The sequence below is a fragment of the Cricetulus griseus genome (genome assembly GCF_003668045.3).
Source record: "Cricetulus griseus strain 17A/GY chromosome 1 unlocalized genomic scaffold, alternate assembly CriGri-PICRH-1.0 chr1_0, whole genome shotgun sequence".
NCBI classification, from domain to species: domain Eukaryota; kingdom Metazoa; phylum Chordata; class Mammalia; order Rodentia; family Cricetidae; genus Cricetulus; species Cricetulus griseus.
In genome coordinates this window covers 28,334,118-28,360,942 of record NW_023276806.1, presented here as the reverse complement: position 1 = coordinate 28,360,942, position 26,825 = coordinate 28,334,118, and the positions used below count along the sequence as shown (strand labels likewise).

The following is a 26,825-nucleotide window of genomic DNA, read 5'->3' as shown; positions in this document are numbered from 1 at the left end:
TTCCAGTTTTCAATTCCAGCAGAGTGGGGTTTTCCTACTGATCCCTTCAGCATCCTTTACTCGGATTGACTCTGATTTGCTTAGTCAAAACAATGTAATACTGAGTTCCTTGAGGTAGAACTCTAAAATCCATGAAGTCAGCTATACATATTTTGGTGATACATCCTTTTTCTTGAGTTTCATGCTTTCTAGAATATTATTTGTCATCTCTAGCTTGTTAAGTTTTACCTTAGGTTATTAATTGATGCACAACCAATCTAGCTTCACTCCGCTGTTACCTAAAACTGGAATCTGCAAGTGTTTCAGAGACTGGGTCTCTTCTCTCACAGTTTAAACCCCATGATAGCAACCAAAATTGGCATTTGCTTTTGCATTTAGGGTGAACCAGGGTTAAATGGTGTTAAAGGATTGAAGGGTGACCCAGGTCAAAAGGGTGACAGAGGACCCCTTGGTCTTCCAGTAAGTAAAGAAAACTTTCCATTTCGGGGCAAATCTCAGATTTTTCTTTCTACCCTAAGTAACAATGCTGGTTTGCTCAGTGGTTATCTTACAGTTGAGAGTCCTGACATTAGAACGTTCACACAGTGTGTCAGAGCAGAGTACAGCCCAGTTTTGTTTCCCTGGTGTCTTGATCCTGTGTCTCAGGGTGACCCCATAACAAACAATGCTGCAAATGTTCTGTCATGCGTCAATTACATACATGCCAACCTTGCTCTAGTGAGGCTGACAGACAAGTTCTGCCATTGTCTCTTCTAAAAAAGTGTCAATCTCCCCCAAACACTTTTATGGTGTAATCCAGGTTAAGCCCCTCACTCAATTGTTTTTATCTTCTTGGAGTCTATAAAAACTGTCATTCTCTGGTGGTGGCAGGTATGCAATTGGCCATTGTTGAGGTCAGTGCCCTGGCTATTTACATTAATCGACCACATTGTGTTCTATATGTTTTGTGTTGTCTGTTTTGGAGATCCCCTGCTATGAGATTCATGGGAAAATAGTGGATAGTTTGGAAGAAATATTCTGCAGTTGTAAAGATTTTCATTCATGATAAAAGGGGGTTCCACCCATTCATATATTTATGCCAATATTCTTCCCTCAACAACTTGAAAGACTTTAGAATTATTATTGAGTATAATGGTTTGATTTGGGGCTTTTAACATGTTGTTTGTTCAGTAAATGAGGAAAACAGTCAGCAAATAATATTTTAGGTTACATTTGTAAAATATGCTATAAAACCAATAAGAGGAAATAGTTCTATATTTGATATGTGAGATAAAAATTGTTGTTGGTCCCCTATCTCGTTTTTCCCATGGGTGCTGTGCATCTAGTACTGACATCCACTCAAAAGACCATGGCTTGTAAGTCAGATGCAGCAGGTATTTTGTATACATTTACTGATTTGAGTGAATCATGTAAGTTTATGTTATAATTTTAGTTAAATCATGCCCATTGGGTAAATGGATCATAGACATAAAACATTTGTAAGCCATTAGTTCTGCACCCCAGTTAGATACAGAATCTTATGATCAATATAAATATTATTTTAACATTTATCTTTAAAAGTTATAATAGTGACTAAAAAATGTCCAAAGGGCTTATCATTAAATAAGCAATGGCAATGCCTACTGTTCATAATCATTGCTACCAAAAGCTCTCCTTTGTACTTACAGCATTGACCATGACAGGATCATAATGAAGGAAATTTAAATTTAAAAACAAAACTCAAATTATCCCAAATGTTACATGTTGGCTTTGTTGTAAGCTGAAATGAGATTTTTTTATTCTTTCATTTTTTGTTAATAACTGCACCTGGAGCAGGAAGCTAAGAGAGATTTCTCCAGCCTGGCCCAGAGAAGAGAAAGCACTAACACAGTGTCTTCTTAAATATTCCATGATGTGATCTGGATCTTTAAAGTAACAAGTATTAGGTGTTGCTATATAAGAGCCTCATGAAGAAAGATTATAGTTACTCTGGCAACAAACATAGAAAGTGCCATTTTATCACCCCCACCATGGGTACCCTCCTCAATTCAAAATAAAGAAACGAGTGACTCAACCTGAGAAATGTAGGTGTTTAAGGCATTTTTTCATGCAAACATCAATGCAAAGATTATTTGAATTGAACTGAGGGACAAAATGGGACTTATTTTAACTTGAGCCCACATTTTTTTTTCTCGTTCCTAGAAGTCCCTCTAGTGGCAGCTAATGTGAATTTTAGGTCAGCATAAATATCATCCATATAAAATCAAGCCATCCCAGTATATTTAAAACTCAGCATTTTTGTTTATAAACCATTTCTGACAAGTGTAGCCAGAGTTCTAGAGTCCTTTCTTGGGAGATCTCCATTACTTTCCCTTCGGAATCTAAAGAAATATATCAGGTAATAGCCTTCAGGAAATGAATTTCAGGTAGACACATAGCTAGGAGCCCCCTTTCTATGCATTGTCAGCAAGCACTTTGTAGCCAACTATGTAAACCTCATCCACCAGGTTTCTAGATAAGAATTTCCTGGTAGAAATGTCACTAAAATGCCATCATCTGTGGGGCATGTACTGTCACGTGACCTTTTTTAACTAACTATTTGTAGCAATGTGATATTCATCCCAGAACTGTGTGTATTATGTTGCTTGAAGTGTTGCATTTGTTCATCAGTGCCTCATACTAATCTCTGTTCTTGTCATCCGTGTTACACCCACCAACCCTGACACCAACCCAATCACACAGGGAGCATCTGGCTTAGACGGAAAGCCAGGATCCCGGGTGAGTCAGCCCCACGTCCTGCTCCAACATGCTTCATGGATATGAATTGTGAGCTCCAGGAAAGACCCCCTTCATTCCTGGTGGTCTTCCCAGATGATGAGGGGGTCGCCTAGGGCAAGAATCAAAGGGGAAGGTGGATTCGGATGGTAGAAAGGGAGGAAGAGTGTGGGTGGCAGATGGAAAATATAGGCTGAGCTGCCAGGACATCTTCAGAAGTTCCAATCTAGATAATTTACTGAGAGAAGGATGCCAGGTCCAGCTGCCTTTAGTGTCTCAGCAAACTAAAACAATTCATAAAACCTTCCCTGTAATCCCATGAGAAACCCCTGAAGTAGTGACATTAAGGAATTTATTTTTACTTGCTTCTCCTTTACATTTATGTCCACCTTAGAAATGTAATTTCTTCCTTACAATTCCCCTCCAGGCCTCTATTCATGAAGTGAATTGTGTGTCTCCATCATTTTTATCACTCTTTTGTTTTTAGCAGCTCAACCTTTACATTTTAGCCATAGAAGCCTTGTGGAAGTGAACTTTGAGTTGAAGCAATAATAGCATGATTAGGATGATAAGAATTCACTAACATGAGAAAGAATTTGAAACTGAATTCTTTCCTATCCAGACATTCTAACGGAATCTCTCAAGCTACAGTGGGAACATGCTAGACAGGTTGAAATGCAATGCAATAATCATATAAGTGCAAACAACATTTTCCCTCTTTACCACTGTAAGCACAATCTTCCTGGCAATAGAGCAAATTTATTTGAAATCCTTACGACAATTTTAAGCATCAAAATTTTCAGTTCTAAGAACTACCAGGCAGTTATTATTTTTCACCAGACCCCAGAGTTCTTACATTCTTTCAGATACCATCTTTTCTGCCACAGAAGCCAGTATGTCAGTCAAGTCACTTGACCTGCCTGATGGGCAAGGTGGGGGCAAAGCCTAAAAGGAACCCCTCCTCCTCATCAGCCTTTCCTGTCCCAACAGAGCTGCAGAAGGTTATTTTGAAAGTTAAACACTATTTTCATTCATACATTTTCCACTTGACTTGCCTAAAACAAAGTTTGGAGCCTTTGGCCATGGGTGTCATTGGCTGTGGAGAAAAGACCCAGGAAAAAGATGGTAGAAAAGAAGGATAGTTATACACCCCTGGTGACAATAATGAAGGCATGGAGCTGGAGAGATGGCACAGCAGTTAAGAGCACTGGATTCTCTGGCAGAGGACCCAGATTCAGTTCCCAGAACCCCCATGGTAGCTGACCAGCAGCTGCAACTCCACTTCCAGGGACCTGGTGCCCTCTTCTGGCCTCCATGGACACTGCACACACACAATGTCCATACTCGCATGCAAGCATTCACACTTAGACATGAAATAAAAATCTGGAAAAAAAAATGATGAGAGCAAAATGAAGGTGCTTCATCAGATAAGATTAAATAACTATGAAATATGGCTTTGTGTATAGTCTTTGTTGAAGCATGCAATTAGATATTTCATCCCTGTTGCATGAATTTCTCAAAAATAACTGGCATGAAAAACCGTCAAGAATAAAGTACTTTAAAATAAGATAAGTTATCCTAAGACATCATTCTCCCAGCCAAATCACAGTAAATAAGAACTTCTCTTCTTGCAGTCCTTGTCTCTCACTTGTCTCATAGTATTTTATTTTATCTCTTTTTAGGGTGCAGATGGCCCTATAGGACCCCATGGCCCTGCAGGTCCCAAAGGAGAAAGAGTAAGTCTCCCTTTGGGTTATCACACTTAAGCTGAGCACTGAAGAAAACAAAGCATGACTTCAAGATTATCTCAAAGTGTTCATCGTCCAGGAAAGATGGGGGGGATATCTAGTATTAAATGAAAATGTTGCCCATTTGAAGTTGTATTCAGATTCGTAAGGCTAAGACAAGAAAACCACACAATGTAAGATGGAATCAGTCTGCCTTAATGAAAACAATGCATACATTTACATAGCTAAAATAAATAGCTCCCATTATTCCTTCTTTAACCCATAAGGAAGATATTTTCATTGGGCCTTCATCCAGAAAGTTGAAGTCAGTGGGGCTAAAATTTCCAGAACTACATATCCTTGTTGATAATCTTAATACAAAGCTACTGTATTCATTCTGAGTAAATTATAATGTTTTTCCAAAGGAAATTACAAAACCTAAATATTCTTCTCCACACGGTTACCCATGCTCTCATTTTTCTTTTGTGAGTTAAAAAATGACCTGTTTTTCTGTAGCCATAAGGAAATGATTTCAGTGCATTATAAAAACGAAACCCTTTCACTAGCCTCACTGTTCTAGTCTATGCTTCCATATCCTTGGGAGGAAAAAAAAAAAGATCTGGGGAAGATGAATACCTGACACACAAAAATGTATGTGCTGCAGCCTCGTCAGCTGCTCATGTGTCTGGAACCTTCTTCCCCTCTATTTTTCGCCCACTTTTTCTTTTCTTCACCTTGGAAAACTGCAAGTGTGTGTGTGTGTGTGTGTAGAATTGTCATCAATTTCCATACCACACACTGTCTGAGATGAGGAAAGTATGCTGAACGTGAGCTTTTTATGATGTTGGCATCATGGTTCACCACACGAGTTTGGGCTAATTTGATTTTCAAAGAGAGAACTAGGTAGTAATGTATCTGACATGCCTTCTAATTCCCCAGTTCTGTTTCCATAAAGTAAATTCATAAAGTAAATTCATGCATGTAGTAAATGCTTATCAGATGCAACTATTTACAATGCAACCCTTTGGGGGTGAAAGAAACGCTCCTCCTACTTAAAGAAACCACCCCCCCCCTTTGCTGGCAGCTATGCTGTATTGAATAATACCCTTATCATTGATTCATCATCATCACAGACACTTTTATTAAGGATTGCAAATATATAAGTAACACTGCAGAGGAAGCATCTGTTTTCTTTTTCTTTAATTGAAAAGATTCTTCTCTCACATAATATGTCCTGATTATGGTGTCTCCTCCCTGTGCTCCTCCAAGTTCCTCCCCAATCCTCTCCTCTCCTCTCATTAGAAAAGAACAGGCTATAAGAAGTAATATTAAGATATAACAAAATAAAAAATAAGATAAAATGAAAAGAATCATATCAAGGTTGGACAAGGCAAACCAGCGGAAGGGAAAGAGCCCAAGAAAAGGCACAAGCGTCGGGGACCCACTCATTTACACACTCAAGTATCCCATAAAAACACTAAAGCAGTAGCCATAGTACATATGCAGAAGACCTTATTGCAAGCCCTGTGCATGCTGTTTCAGTCTCTGTGAGTTCAATGAGCCTTGCTCATGTTGATTTAGGGAGCCTTGTTTTCTTAGTGTCCTGCATCCCCTCTGACTCTTACACCCTTTCTGCCTCCTCTGTCATGGGGTTCCCTGAACTCCGAGGGGAGGAGTTTGATGGAGACATCCCCTTTAGGGCTGAGAAAGAAAGCATCCATCTTCATTAATCTAGAGGAGTTTATATTGCAAAGAAGAAATCTATGCAAAAAATATAGCCAGAAAATAAGACCAAAGTCAATACAAATATATTGCCTAGACCCCAGTGAGGACAGGCTTTATCCAAGAAGAGTTCCCAAAGGAGGTGAATCCTTAAGAATATATTATTGTTATTTCTAAGATCAAGCCAACAACTTCTGATAATCAGCTTCATTAAAAATACTTCAAAGCAAAGAACATCCTGCTGCCAGTGAAGATTCGTTTCCAAGCACTGGATGAAGAAATTCAGTCCATCCTAAAATTGGAGCAGCAAAGCTCAGGCAGTCTGTTGGCAAAGTGCCCTGGGGCTCAAGAGGGTTTGCTGTTTGGTGAATCAGCTGCTACTTCCGATGGCTCAACAGTGTCTCAAGGGTATCAGGTCTCAGCACTGGTGCAGAATTAAGCAGAAGAGCAAATGAAGCCTCTAAGAATTTTTGAAGGCATAGCTGAAGCCAGGTGCATGCAGTGTGAAGTGCTACACTTGTGTCTCCTCAAACTAGACCATGTGTCAGTCAGTAGGCTGCAAGTGCCCTCGGTGCAGAGTGCCAGACCGGAGTGTGACTCTCACAGTTAGTGGAGGTGCCATCTGGAGGCTCCTGCAGATGTTCTGGTTTTAAAGCAGAAAGCATGGGCAAGGCCAGGCATTCTAGAACAAGTCCCTGGTACTGATACACAAATGAAAGAGCCTGGATGAAATTCAGCCAGCCTAAAGGAAATGAAGCATTTCACATGCAAGTTTTCTCCATACATGACTGACACATTAGTGTGCAGCCTCCCCCCCCCCCATGATCCTTGCCTTCCACTGAGTTCTTCATCTGGGTAAAGACAGGGTACTTGAAGCCATGCCTAGAGCCCTCCTTTGAGTTGTTACATCAAACAAAACACTTTCTCCTTCAAGCCACTTTCACTTAGGGTCTTCCCTCCAAAGCTGAAAGCCTGCTAGTGGTTTTGTTTCAAATACTGATTTCTTCCCCTGGCCTTAGAACACTGTACTGTTTTAAATTTGAGAGGGTCAAGAAGGCCAAAGGTTCTTTAGAACAGGAAAAAATAGCACTACACATTCAAATCACTGGGTTTAAATTTCATTTCTGAGAGTATCCAAGCTGCATCTGCTAGGGTTGGTGCTCTGGTGCTGAGGAAAAGATCCAAATTCCATGTGGCTTGAACAAGAAAGAAATGTTTCATATAACCAAAAAGCTGGAGGAGTGTAGTCTTTGCTTTCACCCAGACAAAATCCTAGCTGCCAGTCCAGGGGTCACTCAGGGAGGCTTGTACCAATGACAGAACTCCCCCCCCAAGGGAGATAATCTTATTGGGAACAACCTTTCATGGAGCTTGCAGCTGAGTGTTCCCAGGACCTACTTGGCCAGCACTGGCTCATGGTGCTCTGATACAAGCAGCAGGCTAGTCTGGAAGAGAAATCATGCAGACAAGTGCTGCAGTAACCGCTTACCCCATGTAGATAAGCCACAGTGTGTTCCTTTTAAAAACAAACCAAGCCAAGGTTGTCAGTGGAAGAATGGCCGAGAGGTAGGAAGTTCTATGGTGATATTGAGACTAGGCCCGGTCCACTGTCCAGTTAGCTTGCTCCTGTGACCCTGCCTCTAAACCCCACTCCCAACATACCAGTAACTCATGCACATGAACACACATACACACACACACACTTTAAAACTCATAAATAACACTTCAAGTCTATCTGAAAGAAATCAATTTTAAATCAGTGCACCTTAAAGCCCTTTCCATTCAAAATCTGACCTCTAATTGCTAGCACTTGTGACATCAATTATTAGCACTGTATAATGTCATGTATTACTATCACATTTAATCTTCAGGACAATTTTCATGGAATATTTATCACTATTTTATCATGACTGGTAAACCCAAGCACAGAAGGATTTAGCAAATTCCTGAAGTTCTAGGGGTTTTACCACCAAAAAGATCTAGAAGTATAATTCAATTTTAAATCTAATTTATTGACAACCTCACCACTGGCCTGAATACCACTGCTGTTTCATTATTAGCAAATATAAAGTGATAAGAAAAGTTCAGATTCTTAATGATACTCATCTCTAGTGATCTCATTTATTCTATGTGTCTCTGCTGACAGTGTGGAGTGACTTCACCAACCCCCTGAATTTCAAAGAAAAATGCTAGTAATATCTGTTCACATGAAAACCTTGAGAACAGAGAAGGAAAAACCTATCCCATGCCTCTGTGGATAGACTTCTCAGAGAAACCTGGCTTTCCACCCAAGTAGAGCTTTCTACACATAGGAGTCCTTTAGCACACCTGGGCAGTGGCAGCTTCTTCCTGTCCTGTCAACAGTCAGCTAATAAAATCTGCCATAGTGGATGGCTGTCACTCCAACCTTAAAGGAGTATGAATCATTGGCGCTCTGATAGAACACTTAGGTGGCGGCTTTCTGTATGAGCCATGTGGGAATGTAAGGGTCATGTATGACTGGAACTTTCTGCTTTTTCATTTCAGGGAGAGAAAGGAACTGTGGGGGAGCCTGGACCCAGAGGGCCCTATGGGCTGCCTGTGAGTTCACTGTCACGTGATCACCACCATCAGCATGCTTCTGTGACCTGCCACTGATATGTCTAACCCTTCCCTAGTGGGCATACTAATCTCAATGAATAGTCACAGTACAGAGAACTCTGTAGTGCAGGCAGGTTAGACTCAGTCTCAAGCGGTCTCTGTACATAGAGACACCCACAAGCATGTCATGAGATTGAAGATCAGAGATGAGGGCTAAAGAGTACTATCTGGAAAGCAGGGTTCTGCCTATCAGATGGCACCCTTCCCATGCCATCTGATTGGACACCCATAACTGGCACTCCCTTGAAGGGTCACACATACCATTTGGATGTGAGCATTTCAGTTAGAACAACCTTCATTCCTTGTCTATTCTCATAGATTATTAGCAAAAAAAAAAATTCTCTTGCAAGTGAAAATTATGATGCAAATTGAATTGCTATTCGTGATGACGGTGTTTCTTACCTGTCTGAATTCCTGAGAGGACAGATGATTGCCAGAACATAGAAGGTTGGCAGTGTTCTGTCTTCTAAAATTCTGAACTATGCAGAACCAAACTGAGGCCACAGGTTTGTACAGACATGGTTCCAGTTAGTTGTGTAGGGTTAGGACTCAAAGTGGCATGTGTTGCACTTAGGTTCTTAACTGGTTGGTGCTTTCCACAGGCTTTTTATGAACTCAGATAGCAATCTTCATTCACAATCATTTCAGTGCTTAAAGAGATTCACACTTTGGAGTAGCTGTCAGAGTGTACTTAATGGGACAAGCGTAGCTGGGGGGAACCTTGGACAGAACATAATCTGCTCAGCATTACCACCACGCTGGAGTAAAGTTGCCATCTTGTATAATCAGTCTGAGACCAACCCTCTGGGGAAATTCTCTTCTACAAAGCTCACTGTAAAGCAGCTTTTGAAGTTGGGATGTTCACACTCGTTATATTCAAGATGATTGTCTAGCCAAATTCAAGTGATATTCAGTAATAAACAGGTTTAAGGTTCTCCATTAATTGAACAGCTAACTGGGTTGTCAAACTACAGGAGCATTGATCTACTTCTTTTGTTAGTGCTGGTGTGTTTTTTAACTCAACTTTTGTTTTGTTTTGTTTTGCACTTCCTTACTGAGCTGCTAAGTCAGAGAGCAAGCATAGAATTTGAGCAACCTTATCTATTTAACCCAGTAAAGAATTTAAATCCCTCATGCCCCATAACTTCAACTAACAGTCCCCTCACTTGATTAAAAGCAATTTGACTAATCAAGAAGCCTTTTGCACATTTCTAGCATAGCCTTTTTAATACTAATGTTGCATGCCCAGAGCAGCCTTAAACAAGAACCTATTGGTGAAACTTAGGAACACTAATGTAGCTACTATGGTTCTTTGGCAGGGCAAAGATGGAGAGCCTGGTCTTGATGTAAGTAATCTGCACAGCGAGCATCCTTCAGTTATAATTGACATAGTCAATGGTCTCCATCATCAGGGAACACCAAGAATACAGAATATTTTGTCTGTGCATGCATTATACACACACATACACCATGTATACATATATGTACATATATATACACATACTGTGCACATAGACAGCAATATGAAATACACTATATTTGCATAAGATAAAGAATATGAAATTAGTAACAGACACTGAATAGTGGTACTTCAAAATCCTTTCCTAAATTAAGAATCCTCAGCATCAGCACGACCCAGTCTTGGAAAAAATAACTATGTATCCAATCAGTCTGCCTCTCATGTGCTGCCCTTGGGGAATGGTGTTTTGTCAAAGCTGTTTATGCAGTGGGGTTTTTGCATTAAGTTTCTATGTACATTTTCTCTTGTGCTAAAATATTGTATTTTATGTAATAGAAATACAACTTTTATATTATGTAAATACAGACTGTCACAGCTTGTCCGGTATTATGTGAGTAATGAAGTTACCAAAGCTGCTTTTTATTGAGCACCTGCTATGTGTAGGCATCTTTCTGTCACTTTGTATCCACCATATCATTTAACATCCACAACAGCTGTGTGACAGTCATTAACTTTATTTTATAGTGGAGGGACTAAAGGACAGAGGTAAGTGATTAACTCAAACCCACACAAGTTAGTAAATGTGCCAGGATTCAAATTAATATTCTTGTGTTCCTTCTCCTGCATTTTCTAGAAGAAAAAAAAAAGGCAAGAACCCTGTTATGCATAGCTCATTAAAATGGTTAAAAAAAAAAAGTGAAAAAGTGCTGTTTCAAAGTGCTATGGGCTCTTTGTAGGTTTAAAGATTGGCATGTCCGTTTTTATAACTGAGTTCAGACCAATGAACTGTGGTGTGATTTTACCATAATTACACCAATAGATAACTTGAGTTTACTTTTTATCCCCTAGGGCTTCCCTGGTCCTCGAGGCGAGAAGGGTGACCTGGGAGAAAAGGGAGAAAAGGTGACTTCTCCCAGAATGCACCTTGTGTGTTTCTGCTAGCACTGTCTGCACTGCAGCTGAACCTGTGTGATTCCATCATTTACCTTTTCTGTCTTGGTCCTGTGCTCCAAAAACATACAGATGGCTAATCTAAGGAATCAGGTCTTCAAAGAGGACTAAAGAAGGCTACACAGCTAGAAATGAGAGCACTATCCAGGATAGGATTCTAACCCCTGGGAATCAAAGCTACAGTCTTTCAACTTCCTGACACCAATTTGTTTTAAATGGAATGTCTGGGGGAATTGAAAACTTTTTTCACAAAAGTAAAATCAGTGCACAAATCTGAACGGTATTTTGGCCAAGCCCATCTCACCCACAGACCAGGATCTCATTTACCATTATGATATTCCTAAGAGAGAAACTGGTGCTTGCTACATTTTGATTTTTTAAATTCAGGGGTAGAAAAGAAACATTGTGACAGACAGACCTCAGTATGCCCACTGTGCAGAGGCTACTATGATAACTGTAAAGCCAATAGTTGTAGGCTTTTGAATGAAAACATTTGCTATTTTATGGCTTGGTATTGAAGATTTCTTGGGACCATCAATCAGCTACATAGGTTATAGGGGCAGATATCAAGCAACATGATTTTATGACTAAAAGAAAAGTTTGAATTATACATTTTAAATATCACTTTTTCCATTTCTCTTTAGTTCTGTTCTCTCTCTCTCTCTCTCTCTCTCTCTCTCTCTCTCTCTCTCTCTCTCTCTCTCTCCTTTTCTCTCTCTCTCATCCAGTAGTAAATCAAGTAAGTGTTTATATTGGATGAAGCAAACAAAAAGTCAATAACAAAAATCTTCAAGTAATTGAATATCTACATCATGATTCCAATTTAAACCAGCTCTCCTCCTTAGATTAATTCATGCCCTGATACAGTGTTTTGAAAACCCAGCAAATTCTCTTGACCAGTGAAACTCTTCCCTGTTGTAATGCAAAACCAAAGGGGGTATGCCAAAGAAAGGGTTTGAAGGCCACTGCATCTGTTTTAAGAACTGAGTTAGTCAGCCTCTCTTCGGAGAGAGCCTATACAGTTGTCATCCATCCCAAAGCAGCGCCATCGAAGCATCCCATATGTTGGGTACCTGTGTATTGCTTTCCCCAAGGGCTGTACACAAGATAAACCCTGAAATCCTCACACCACCCCCCTGAGGTGGGTTTGCTATCATTACCCCACTTCACAAAAAAATGGAAAAGTATGCCATAAAAAGTTCTTTTCCACGTTGTAAATCCTGACTTCAGGTTTTATGTGGTTTGAGATCAGCTTTGTGCAAGAACACAAGGCAAACTGTCTTGAAGGCTATGTTCACTTATTTTATATTTACCTAGTGGGCTTATGAATCTAAAATCTTACTCAAGAAAAAAGTATCACATGGTACTCAATTTTATGATCTTTGAAGAAGTTAGAAATTCCCAATATTGGCTCGGTGGTGGTGGAGTCATTACATTCACCCACAGAGCCCTGAGTTTGTTTGCCAACTTTGCAAAGGAGAGGAGGAGTGTGGAGGAGAGAAGAGAAATTCCCATCCATGTAGCTTATAAAAGCACAAACTCACAAACCCAGCTTCAGAAAAATGTTAATTGCCAATATGAAAATATTTCCACGATTAGAAGACATATTCAGGAAAATTAGATTCTGAATGCTGAACACTTTGTGTACATTTTTCTTGGATACAAGAAGTAAAAATTGACAATTACCACATTTCAACTGTTCATACACACAATGAGAGATAACTTTGTGGTACATAGATAATCACTATTTTACAACATGATGTTGATTAATAACATTGACATATTATTTTAATCTATTTTCCATAAATCTTGCCGTTCACTTAAATTTTAACAAAAAAAAAAAGCATTGCCTATCACTGGATTTGAGTAGTTAAACCCATTTGCCGATCAAATAATGAATTCCACTTAACAACCCACACACCTGGTCTCCGTTAGACCTACTCAAAGATAGATCCATGCCTTCATGGAGAGCATAGCACACCCAAAATGTCTCAGTTTATGTCATGGCATGGAAGCTACTTGCTGAGGGAGGGGTACTGAGTCTTCATGAATGAGTGCTTACTCCCGAATGCATCACCCACTTACTTCTGTCATAGCTGCTTTTTCTTCACCCTCCCTGTCACATCTTTGTCTTCAGTCGAGCACCACAAAGCCACACAGAATTTCTTTCCCCCATATTCAAGAAGCCCAAGTGGTTTTGATTCCAAGCCTTGTGCTGCAATGTCTTTGGCGCACTGGAGATGAACGAGGAGGAGCTTCGGCTCATGCTGTCAGAATGAATGCACTAATTTGAATGAGTGTCTCATACATGTCTGTGGTGTCTGTTGTTCTGTTGTGTCTCTTTGAATATTCATGCCATTTGCTTCAAAGACTGTTCAGTTTTATTGTAACTGCCATCCAGACTGCAGAATGCTCTCGTTTAAGTGTGTATCTATGTATCATCTTTTGCATTCTGCACAGCACCGACTCCCTGACTTTAAGTTTGCAGATGTGTATGTTAATGTAAAACAGCTGGGGTGCATTCCTTCCTTCCCCTCCTTTTGCCTCCTTTCCTTAATTCCTCCATCCCTATGATCCATGCAGACGTCCCAGAACCTTGACCTTGATTCCCAAATACTAATTTCCACAGCTACATTCCCACTGTGCAATTATCCTTCCTACCTCATTTTAATGAGCCCAGACTGCTTTTCCTACCCACAGCACTGAGCTGGAAACTCATTTACCATTGGGAATAACTGATACAAGGTCAACAAGAGATTGAAGAAGACCGTCTAGGTTTTTAGACGTTGGTTTCTCCAGTTGGCATGGCCACCGAGTATCAGCACCTGAAGCTTTTGTCTAACTCATTAAGTCAAGTATTCACTTTTATTTTTGCTGGGGAGAAAAAAGTGAAACACAATGGAAGAGCATTTTAATACCCGAATATTTTTACTGAGAGCTGCAAAATACAGTATCTTTGAATATCCCGGGAGAGACGAAAGCCATTGCCTCTCTGAGTCTGTGCAGCCATTGTATGTTAAAGAATGAGAAGCGGGGAAAGGCAGGTTGAAAGATTGGGTGTAGTATCTATTACCCCAGTCCACCTGCTACTGACTGGCCTCAGCACCATGGGTACCCACCATCTTTGCCAGGCCTGCTCCACAAATCCCTAATTCACAATTGACTCCCAATATTGTGGTGGTCAACACTGATCTACCTTTGTGATGCCTCAGCCGTTTGGTCTCCTTCTTTCTTCTTGTTGAATGTCATAAATAAGTAAATAAATAAATAGATGATAAATCCTGCTGCCAGAATCCATTGTCACCATGGCAGTTAAAGTAAGTTTGTTTTTTTAATAGCATCATGTCTCCTCTATATCAGAAAACAGTGGTAAATGTCCTTCCAGACTATTCCCGGCTAAGCCATATCTTGAATTATTTTTATTCTACACCCCTCCAAATAAAATCTGTCTTTTATTTAAACCCTTGTATTCACAGGGGGAAAAGGGAAAGAAAGGCAAAAAGGGGCCTAAAGGGGAGAAAGGAGAACAGGGCGCTCCTGGATTAGATGCACCCTGCCCGTTGGTATGTCTAACTTGTGCAACTGTCTCCAGATGTTTTGTGTGAGGGTTGAGATGGGAGAGGAGCAGGCCAGAGGGACCAGTAACAGCAGGTTCCCATGAGGGCCGGCTACATGGGCCTGCAGACGGGTGCTCAGAAGTGTGTGCTCCGTATACACGTGGCTGGCCATTCCTCCCTACTCTAGTTCTAAATTCTCAAGCTGTGCTGGTGGTCTCAAGCCTGACTATAGCATACCATTCCATTTCCCTCCAAAGAGGAGGCTATGGTCTCCTGACAAGGCCTGGTCACAATAATGTGCAACTTCTCTGCATGTTACTATCCCTTCTAAATTGTTCCTCTCCCAGCTTTTTCTTCTAGTTGTTTCTTTAGCAGATTTTTGCTTTCAATGAATTCTTGGATTGGTAACGTTATGAGTTAATCTTTACAAACAGGGATTCCGTGGCGTTAAGGGGGAAAAGGGGGAGCCAGGCCAGCCTGGCCTGGATGGGCTGGATGCCCCTTGCCAATTGGTACAGTATTTCTCTTTCCTACCATCCTGCATGCCGTTCCTTTATTTACCATGTGTTTGTCTGTATCAGTGTAAAGCGCTTCTTTCTGGAGCAAGCTTTACATGATAAACATACTACATGCATGTGCATGACCAGGCTCCTCTCTGGACTCTGCAGAGAGGAGAGAGAAAACATGTGTTCTCAACAAATACCAATTAATCATCTAACATTGTTCTCACTACTGACGTGTCCATCTCTATGTTCTTTGTAATATTAATTTATCCAATAAATATTCAGAGATTACCTGTAAGTTAGAAAAAAACACATGATGAAAAGGCAGTGGTAGACCAGAACTTTGGGCTTTCACCCTACTTATACTTTTTCCTTTCCTCTAAAAGAAACAAAGGTATTTTTGTATCTCTCATTAGTTTTCTCAGGCCATCAATAAGGCCAAACCTACATAACAAAGCTACTTCGTCAAGGGTTAACCAATTCGAAGCAATGCTATTAAGAGACCATAGGAAAGAAAGCAATGGCCCTGCACATCTCAAGATGACAACTGTCTGCAGCCTAAACCGTCTTCTCTGTCACGTAACCTTTCCAGCATAATGGTCTCTCCTTTTAAAACTCACTTTCCTAAAATAGAACAAACTCCCTCCTCCATTGGCATGAACTCAAAATCCTCCTTATACTAAAATCTAAAAGTCTACTGGCTGATCCTTTCCCTTGTACCAATCTGGCATTACCAATTTCTCCCAAATATGTTATAAAGCTAGATTTATTTTTTTACAATTAAGTAGGCAGTGTGATTATAGTTTATGGAGTATAGATAAAGCTTTTTATCGTGTTCCATTTGGTCTGCATGGCCTTATGTGATTCTCCAGTTATAAGCATGATTCATTAAAGGTAAATGTATATTTTGTGAGTCTTTTAAGAGATCATGTGTATAGAACAATCTTATTCAGTTGGTTGTTATAGTTAGCAAATATTAATATGGAGTACTCTGTCTTTTGTTTGCTTGGTGTTGATAAGTCACACTCTCTAAGTCCATTCATTGGGGGAAAATGCATGCCTTCAACTGTATCACACCTTCCAATCTCATTTGTATCTGAAGATGCTTACATCCTAAGATATATTTTGTAGTATTTAGAAATCTTCATTCGGAATGTTAACCAACTTCTGTAGATTTAAACAGAAGTCCCAGTGAACACTGGATGGCACATACTCTAATATATAGATAGACTGCCATGTTTCAAATGAGTATATTTTGTAATATCCACTTACACTATAAGAAAGTGGGCAACACTAGCATACTGCGAGCTATAAACTTCAGATAGAAATGGTTTGCCTTTGATTACCATTGCCACGAACCATAGTCCGTAGTGACCACAAGGAGATGAAACTGGTTAATTTAGCAAAGACACCTGCAAGATGTTTTAGTGACATTAAGAGGTACCATGAAGTGTGCAGATGTAAAATCTAAAGATGTATTGTGAGCAGAGCATGAGGCAACTCTGCTTTGTAAATTTCATTTCAAAATTAGACATAGCTTCTTCTGTATTTGCATATTTTCTAGATGTGTGCTCAGTCTGGAAAACATTTTAATTACCTTCATTTTAGCTAACGCTAGGTAAAATATCATGAATCACTACTTAGTATAAGATGCCTATGACTGAAGCCACCTGATAGAAATATTTTTGAGGTCTCTGAGCATGTAGACTTATATCTAATCATTACGAGGAGCCTAAGGAATTCTTTTCTTCCCTTCAAAACCAGGGACCTGATGGATTACCCATGCCTGGCTGCTGGCAAAAGGTAGGTAGGCCTTATGGCTTCTTTTTTTTTTTTTTTTTTTTTTTTTTTTTTTTTTTTTTTTTTTTTTTTTTTTTTTTCCTAAGAAGAAACCCTAATCTTGACCGGGCCCTTTCCATTGCAGAACAGACCTTTTACATTTGACGTCCTTGGAAACTGTTTGGGTATTTCAAAGCAAATATTCGAGCTCTGGGAAATCTTTAAATGACTATATTTATTACTAATTTCCTCCTAAACCAATGAGCAAAAACAGTTCTTGACAAATTATCATTTAGAACCTCAAAATCTGTTTGCGATGGAAAGGCGCAATATGTCTGGTGAGGTTGTTGGGCTCTTTGCCAATGAACTCTCTCCTCCTACTATTTAAAAATTATTTTTAATTGTGATTTTTCCCTGTATATCTGTTGCATTGGCAAATATGCAGATATATGGTAGAACCCTGTCAATATTAGTCACACAACTGAGAAAGCAGAAAATATAAATGTAACACTTATCAGTAATCTCTTGATTTATTTAGTAGTGTCTGCTTAGGTTTATACCACTATCCTTTATCTCGGTTTGCTTAATCCTCATCACATGACTGCCCACAGTCACTGTGGATGCATTCAGTACAGAAGGCTCTACTCAGAAAGCCTTCTGTGCACAAGGGGATGTATGTTATGTCCTGTCATACAGGGATATTGATTGTTTCGGTTAATCCATACAGTGGTCTACACAAGTAATATAAATTGAAAACATGAAGAAACTTCCAAGAGCAGCAAGTTGGAAGGTAACAGGGCTAGGAAGGAGAAGCAGCAGGAAGTAATTGCAGTAGTGTTTCCAACAGGAAGACAGAGCTGTGTGCATTCTGCACTGCCCAGGGAGTGCAGACTCTTTACATGGTAATGGTATAAGCCCAGTGTGCAGGTTACCAGAGGGCAAAGAAATGCCTAGAAATAGCAATGTGATAAGGGAAGCATCCAGGTTGCTTTGATAGTTTTGAAATTTTATCTCCGATACTTTGTAGCTTATCCAGTAACTGTAGCCAGCCATGCTTCATTGGCAAAATTAGAATAAACTATGTAAGCCAGAGTGTGGAAACTTGAGGAGACACTGGATTCTTGGTTGCTTCTCAAGTCAGCAACTCAACCATCAGGAAATCTTATGTAATTTGCTTTCTCAACTAGCTTCACACACTTAGCTGGGGACAGAAAAGCCTTCTCTCATAACAGCATCATTTATTTATTAGCATCCCAGGCTCCCCTTTAGGCCTATCAAGTAATTAACTCAGCTGTATCTTCGGTCAAGAGGGTCTCTGGATATAGAGACGCTCATCAGATTCTCCCCTCACCTGGTAAAACTAGCCTCTTGCCGGCTTACCTGCCATGCACAGACATTGTAATACCATCCTGTGCAGGGATGGCCATTTGCTCTCTAACCTCTCCCCTGTAATTCGATAAGATAGTGATTTTTTTTTAAAGCTAGTCATTAGCACACTGCACCTAGAGATGCTAACAGTTCATTTCCTCCACACTGTGACACCACTCAGCGCTTGGAATCACTTTGGGTCTCGGGAACTTCTAAATCATTTCATAAAGACATACATAATGACAATGAGCAGAGGGCTTTTCATCCTGTTAGCCCCTGAAATGAAAACCTGATAGTAACACAAATAGTGTGATAGAATCAGAATTGTTCATATAAATATTCACCTAAAATTAAGAGTCTTGTGAGTCTAGCCCCTTCTACAAAGAAAAATAACCCAATTATAAAGCTTTGGTATTGCTTAGTTATTATCTCCACACAACACACATGAACTCCAATCAACATCTCCCCTCTCCCAATATCAATGAAATAATTAGAAAAATGACATTTTCTCAGATTTCCTAGATAGCCAATTTAGAGATCTCAAATATTCAAATAATTTTATTGAAATGTTATCAATAAATCAGGTAGGTGGCTTTTGGTTAGTCCTATTTTATTTAGGCTAACCAGTATAAACACATTTGTGGAATTTCCATATTTTATTAGCATATGCTAATTATACATAATGGGTCCATTATGACATTTTCATACATGTATATAATATATTTGATCATATTCACTCACCCATTACCTTCTCCTGTCTCTTTCCCACTCCCACTGATTTCCTTTCCAACTAGTCCCCCTGCCATTGTGATGGTCTAATGAATTCCATTACGCTCCTTAGAGAAACAAAGATAAAGGACTGTTCACAGGAGTATGGACACCTCAACAGTGGCCAGACTGTTAAGAAAACATCTATCGATCACTATCAACTATATATAGATCCTCTGTGATAGGATATTGACAGATTCATTCTCATGCAGTTTTTCTTGGAAAAAGGAGAAAAAAAAGTGTTTTTAATGAAATCATTGACTGGGGACTCTGAACTAGTTACCTGTGGACGATGTTCCAGAGGCATCCATTGTCCTACTCTCTTCTGGATTTTACTTTCCTCATTGATTTTTCTTTGAGTAAAACTAAAGGATAGAGGAAGGAAGCAAGCAAGCAAGCTAGCAAGCTCCAGACATAAGCCTTTAGTCTCAGCACCCAGAAGGCAGGCAGAGCTCTGTGAGTTCGAGGCCAGCCAGAGCTACACAGTGAAACCCTGTCTCAAAAACAAAACAAATCCAGCAGAAGTCTCTAAGATCTGCTCTATAAGCTAATAGCACAATGAAAACTGCTTCTTAGTCTCAGAGTTGAGGTGGTTCTGGAAGGACCTTCATAACGATGGCTCTCCTAAATGAGGAACCAAAGATTGAGGGAATTTCTTTGTCACTGTGGAACTGTCACGCTGCATGAAAACTGGAAGTGGGCAGGTTTACCTTGCCAGCTGCTTTCTGGGCAAGGCTAGTTATAGGAATAGGAAAGGCACATGCGTTATATGCAGGAAACTGTTGGTTAATACTGCCTTTGAGCTTGGACCTTTTGGCCGTTATTAGGTTGTGTTGTAATGCCTGAAGATATTGTGTATACTAATGAAAGCATACCTGTAATAAAATCAGTTTTCTGCTTTCCCAGCAAAGTGACTAATACAATCACTTATCATAAAGTTCTAGGTTGGCAGTGGAAAAATGTGGGTTGAAACTAAGATGTGAACTATGATAGACTGGACTTTTAAAAACTATGATATGGGAAACACCAAATGATCAAATTAGCTTGCTGACTTGAGGGGGGAAAGACTACAAGGTTCTTCCAGTGTTTGTAAAGTAAATGTTAATTTGGAATTGTTATCAAAGAACCACTAACTCCACGTGTGCTTTTTGTTGTCTGTTTTTCTGCAGTGATGAATCTAACCTTCCAAGCATGAAGTTGTGTATATAATGGTCCACCTTTTATATTTATAGTTGAAAAACTGAATTGCAGATTCTGCAAGTGTGGAATCTGCTCACTGCACTGTTTCTCCCTGTTCACGGTAGTGCAGACATCCATCATTTCTCACATCTGCAATTAGACAGTTTACGGAAGTGAGGAGCCTGCGGGAAATAGGGATCGCTATCTCTATTTTATGTGGACATATGTATTTATATGGACATCAGTGATAAAGAACGATTGCTCTCACTATTTTCTTATTTGGGGCTTGCTAATTGCATGGACCAAAAGTGCCATGAAATAGTTTACATGAAATTGTGACCAAATATGATCTCAAAGCTTTGACCATGTAGCACACATTCCCTAGTAGCATTCATTCACGCCCACACCACCTACTGAAACTAACTAAAAACAGCATGACCTTGTGCCAACCCTGCTTGTGCAAATGCAGACGCTTGCATGCTGCCTCAGAAGTTCTTTGACTACATCTGAACCTTTGTTCCTTTTGTCATCTCAAGGGGGTTACACCGTGGCTTATTGCCAAAAAGAGATAAGTTGATGGAGAGCACACACACAGTTGGTCTTATATTTTGAGGGAGTTGCAGTCCTGACTGCAGATCCACAGCTCCTAACAATGTGGGCTCCTTTGACAACCTTGGTTGAAATACCAAAAGGTTGAGCCGATTACTGCCACTTGTTTTCCTCGGGCTGTGCTTGGCAGTGAAGACGCCTGAAGAGGACCGGTTCCGCTTCCTGCACTGTCTTTCCTGTGACCAAGTTGGAAGGAGGTTTATAGCCACGAACACCAAGAGAAGCAGGAATTGTTTTTCTAGAAGAACTGACTTCCCACGGATGTTGATCTGGGTGCTTTGGGGAAATGTCAGCAGTAATTACGCAGCAGTGTTTTGGAGACAGCAGAGCCTTGGAAAGGAAGCCCCTGTTTGAGCAGATTGAAGGGTGCAGACACCATCCCATCAGAGCTCAGGTTGCTGAAGAGAGAACTTGTCCCAAGAAGGGTCAAACAGAATAAGCTGTGCTACAAATGCAGGGGAGTTAGTGCAAACTTTACCAAAGGTGGTCAGAAAGCATCCCTCTCTCCCTTCTGGGGTTGACCCACAAGAAACATTTTTTTCTACAAGTTCTAGAAACAAAATGTAGTTTCCATTCTTTCTCACACTTTTTATTTTCTTAGTCAAGGAACAAACTATTTGCTTCAGTTTGGGTCTCGTAGGTTTTTAAAGAATACTTTTTAAGATAAGTTTTCAAATCATAATAATTTGAATCCATTATGGTAAAAATAACCTTTTAACGTCTCCTTTTTTGTTTTGGTTGAAATAATTGGAGAGATTATGGGGAGACTTCATTTTTTATTTTGCTTAATTATTATGAAGTATAAAGATTAAGCATTTTTCACTACTTTTTGATTTACATTGACAAATTTACCTGTCAGTTATTGTAAAGATTTTTATCACATTTTGATAGCATGAACTTGCTTCTTCTATGTTTTTCCTATATTGATGTTTATTTATCCAGTTTTGTTTTTACATTTCTAAGTTTTGTTTTATACACAGACCAAATCTGAGATCTCAGAAAGCCCTGGAATACAGTTGCCAGAGAGAGAATCTTAGTTTTCACTAACTTGATAAAAACATACCTACGCAGACTGACTGGGCATTTCTTTGCCAAGTTTGTGGCATGTTTTGAAATGATTTATTTTAAGTGGAAGGGTTGCCTGGGAAAAGCTCCATCTGTGCAAGTGGTGATTCTAGTAGCCCATTAGAGCATTTTATTTCCTTCGGTGATTAAATGTCATTTTTAATGGGAACATTTCTAGTTTGGTGCTTGGATTTTCACCACCAGAGGGGAAATTCTTGCATTTTTAGGATTACAACAATGAAGATGCAATTTCAAAACAGATCTTAAGATGTCTTTCATAGCATGTAACCAAATGCTCAATCATACAAAATGATGTCATCTTTTTTTCCTTATGTCATTTCTGAGATTAGAATTTAAATGTTAGATCAGACTATCTGGTAATATTCCTAACAACATTCCACACTTCTAAGCCAATTTAGCATTAGTGGGTTTTTTGTGGAGAGTATTTTCTAACGATTTCTTGTATGATGTGGTTAGGGTAAGATATTTCTCAATACATGAAAGAATTTGTCTTAAATCATTTGGGAGACAAAAATGAGCTCAAGATTACACATTATCTTCAGGAACAATAAACAAAGCAACTATAGAATCTTGAAGACAATCTGGTGACTGTATTTCCTCCTCCCTTCCTTTCTGTTTCTCCATTAAAAAGGAGTATTGAGAGGGATCATGATTTAAAATTTAGAGAGATTCGAATGAGACTAGCTCAACAATAAAAGCATCATTAACAAAATGGACATACCCCTATAAAGAATACTGCTCGGACTGTGTGTGCACTGGGGTTTTGCTCGTAAGACACATTTAAAGGACTGTGTAAAATTCTATTTCATGTACTTCCTCGGAACAGACAACAGGAGGATGGCTGTCATCTGTGCTCAGTGGATTGCTAGGTTAACTACCAGGAGTTAACCATAAACGTTGGACTTTTCAAACATCTTTAATCATCCATTTTGTCATCAAACTGAATAATTTCCAAAGGAATCAATACCGGATTGTCATTGTTGATACATATGTTTATAGATAGCATTGTTTTGCATAAAGATTTCTTTAGGAGAACTAAAAAAAAAGGTATGGAACACCAACTGGAAATATGTCAAGGTCAGGTTTTACTTCAGAGACAGCAAATGTCTCTAAAGGATGCCATTATTGTGTTGTCACTTTACATGGTTTTCCATTAGCCTTGGTTGCTGCTGGTAAATATCCTTCCTTTTTGTCTCTCTGGATAGTGGACCTCTACTGTGGGTAACTTCGTTTCTCTGTTTAATGGCATTCCTAAGCTGTTAGTGTGTGGTTTAATTTTTGAAGATCAAGAATCTGTTGTAAACATAATTCAATGACCAGCCTTTCCTAATGTAAAACAGTGCTCTGTGGTCCCCCTTATTCTGTGTTCTTTTTATATACCATATGCCTTTATCAGTTTTCATTTACCTTCTTTTTTGAGTTCACTCACCTTTCAGCTTATAAACATATGGTAAGCTTGATGCAGCCAGGGTTAGAGAAGTCTACATATGACATGTGGGGTACTGGTACATAAGAATGCCTGAATCTCCTCACCCCCCCACCCCCCACCCCCGCTTTCCTTTTCCATTATCCAGTGCAGCCTTGGAGGGCTTTTCTTTATGCTGTTATTTTATGGAGAATATTGGAATGTCTCCCACTCCTACCAATAGAAAGTTCTTGGTTTGGGATTTATTCTGTGCATATGATTGTTAGTGGGGCAGTTTGCATACATGTACTTAGTGTATGTATGTATGTATCTGCTAGCTTAAGGAAATGGTCGGATTACCACTCTGCACCTATGGGAAAAGTGTCCTTGGTATTTTTGTCACTTAGGAAATGTGCCTATTTTCCAAGAATTCTTTAAAAATATTGATAGTAAAACATTAAAACTAACATTTAGCCCCCCCACACACACACACTATATTTTTCTGATAGTGGTTCAGCATCTTCTCAAAAGTGGTTATGAGAAGTTTAGATGCTGACATCTGAAACCTAGATTTCCTTCCTTTCTTTATGATATTTAGATTATTTTCATGTTTAGTGCCACTGAAACATAGAACTTAATAATTTTTACCAAAAAAAAAGCCCTACTATCTCATAAGGTTCACTGGATGGAGTTGTGATACTGGTGTTTGACCAGTTATACTTCTGCCCAACTGTGTTAGGATATAAAAGTCCCCTGTCCCCGCTTCTATTCTCTTAACACATCTTCTCACCCAGAGATACTTCTCTAACTTAGATTGCTGGTGGATTTACTTAGGGTTTTGGTTACTTTTATAGTAACAAACATTGTAATGGCTTCTTTTTTCTTTACCAAGATATATTTACATATATAAGCTGCCTACTCTGCTGATTAGCACACCGTCTTGGAGACAGGAAGATGGACCTTGCCATGCTTGATTTCTTGACAACAAAGAAAATACCAGCATTTCTCAAAATAAGTGGATATTCTGACCTATCTCTGAAATGTTAATGAGTCGGGTTCACGAACAGTGTCTCACATATTGTTGGCGTTTGAGTGGAAATCCTTCACAGTGTTGTAAATGTTTCATTCGGGTGGACATTTTTAAAAAGATGTATGTATCTGATTTATCTTTTGGAAATATTATATTTTTATTTGTATTTTTTACATTTTAAAGTTCATCTCTATGTGCAGCTATTTTTATATTGCCAAAAATTCACATAAATACATAGTAAGAGAGAAATGGGGGAAAAAATGGCAAGCATTACCTTGTGGGGTTTTTTTAATGTTTCATGGGCCAGTCTCATGTACTTGGTTATTCTAATAATGTGTTGTATCTTTTCACTGTATATATGGTGCAAACCTTATTGTCTCAGTAGTGTAAATATCTAAGATTGAACTTTCCCGGTTTGATTTCTTATTTCAACTGTAATTTTCCCAACTGTCATTATTGACTCACGGGCCTGTGAAGGTTCTGATTTGCAATTTGGAGATAATTGCTTTGGGTTCATTTTCTAATTTGTTTTTAATTTACTTTTAAAACTTGTTTTCAGGGTTCCTAGTTTGTGAGAAGTTGATCTTCGGAATTATTTTTACACTATTTATGACTTATTTTCATAATGTAAAAAGTGTGTAATTATTACAATATTAACCCAAACAATGATAATGAATTGTATTGTTATAAAGCTTTAATGATATTCCTGAGAACTTTGTCCTATTTCCTTTTATTTAGAAGCAGTTGACAAATAATTTTGGTCTACTTTTCTTCATTATTGTAAGCCTACCGTTCACTATGGTGTGGTAATTTTTTTTTTTTTTTAATGAATGTTTTCTAAGTCACGTAATGCTTCCACTCCATTCAGTTTGTTCTGGAATTCTCTGTTTGGATGATGTAAGTTACCTCACAGTGGGTCACCTGTTCCTCTCCCCCACCACACCAGAGTATAGTGCATCATTTCACTGCATACCAATATATCACATGACCTGTGCCTTGATGCCTGCATAAGGCATCAGTGATTTGCAAACGCCAAAGCCCTTCCAGTATCCCTTCTTGTTGCTGCCCATATCAACACTCTAAGTCATCATGTTCCTGTCCTCTCTACCTATGTTTTCTTTCTCCTTGCCCTCTGCTAGGTCTTCCTCTCTCACCTGCTCACTGACTGTCCACGCTCGGGGCTCTAATCTGCGTTTTCTAGTACTGCCCTGCCTGGAAATTGCTCTCCCTGGAGGCACTCCTTCGTTTCCAGGATGGGGAGAGAGTCAACGCTTCCCAGCTCCACAATGGCTCCTGACAGTAGCCACATCTGCTTGGACTCCCCACAAGCATTCATTATATTTGAGTTCACCCCTGCTTTTCTTCCAAACTACCAAATCCTAGGAAATGGAGCCAGCTGCCCCTGCCTTCCAGGCAAACTAGATGGAAACCTCAGTTGCTTTGGACATGCCTGCTTCTCATCGCTCACCCGTTCTGCTAATATACATGAGATAATCACTTATCCCATCACCGCACGTCTATGTTGTAACTCCTAAATCTCAGATCCACCCCTTCTCACCATCCCAGGCACACACATTGACTATATATATATATATATATATATATATATATATATATATACAACCTTCTCCTGTACTTTAGAAGAGTCTTCCAAACAGATTCCCCCACCCCAACCCACCCCCAAGACTTATAACTCCTTTCCCTTCTCTTCATACTCTTAAAACAGTTTGCCACACAGGGTGGGGGTTGGGCACACCTTTAGTCCCGCCACTCAGGAGGCAGAGGCAGTCAGATCTCTGTGAGTTCAGGGCCAGTCTGGTCCACAGAGCCAGCTCCAGGACAGGCACCAGAGCTACATAGAGAAACCCTGTCTCAAAGAACAAACAAAAAAAGGTTTGCCATGTGAGATTTGTCATAAAGAATGTTGCCTTTTAGAGGACCCTACATCATTGCAACTTCAGATTGGACACTTGCCACCAAGCCTAACAACCTGATTCAATCCCTGGAACCCACACGGTGGAAGGAGAGAACCAATTCTAAAAAGCAGTCTTCTGACCCTTACAATACACATCGTGTGAAGAAAAAGTTATAAATGACCTGTAGTCTTGATATTGTTCCTCAGCTTAGCCCAAGAGCATGTGTTAAAACAACTTTACTGGACACAGCTCGGCAGGAAACTCCAGCTCTTGCTTTAAACCCTCCAGTACTCACCCCTCTTCACGAAGACTCTTTGGTGTAGACTATAAAGCCCGCATGATCACACATGACAAGGTTTATAGAACATCCTG

General features: G+C 39.5%; 1 protein-coding gene across 1 annotated transcript in view; it reads left to right on the top strand.

Moving 5' to 3' along the window:
• Col25a1 (collagen type XXV alpha 1 chain) overlaps positions 1 to 25,133 on the top strand; it is a 373,933-nt gene extending 348,800 nt beyond the window's left edge. Inside the window, exons 29-35 of the mRNA XM_035451853.1 lie at positions 379 to 459; positions 2,722 to 2,757; positions 4,437 to 4,490; positions 8,730 to 8,783; positions 11,152 to 11,205; positions 17,078 to 17,116; positions 20,398 to 25,133. Of these exons, the coding sequence (XP_035307744.1) occupies positions 379 to 459; positions 2,722 to 2,757; positions 4,437 to 4,490; positions 8,730 to 8,783; positions 11,152 to 11,205; positions 17,078 to 17,116; positions 20,398 to 20,400 (321 nt within the window). The 3' untranslated portion in view covers positions 20,401 to 25,133. The remainder of the gene's footprint in view (positions 1 to 378; positions 460 to 2,721; positions 2,758 to 4,436; positions 4,491 to 8,729; positions 8,784 to 11,151; positions 11,206 to 17,077; positions 17,117 to 20,397) is intronic.
• Positions 25,134 to 26,825: the final 1,692 nt, after the last annotated feature.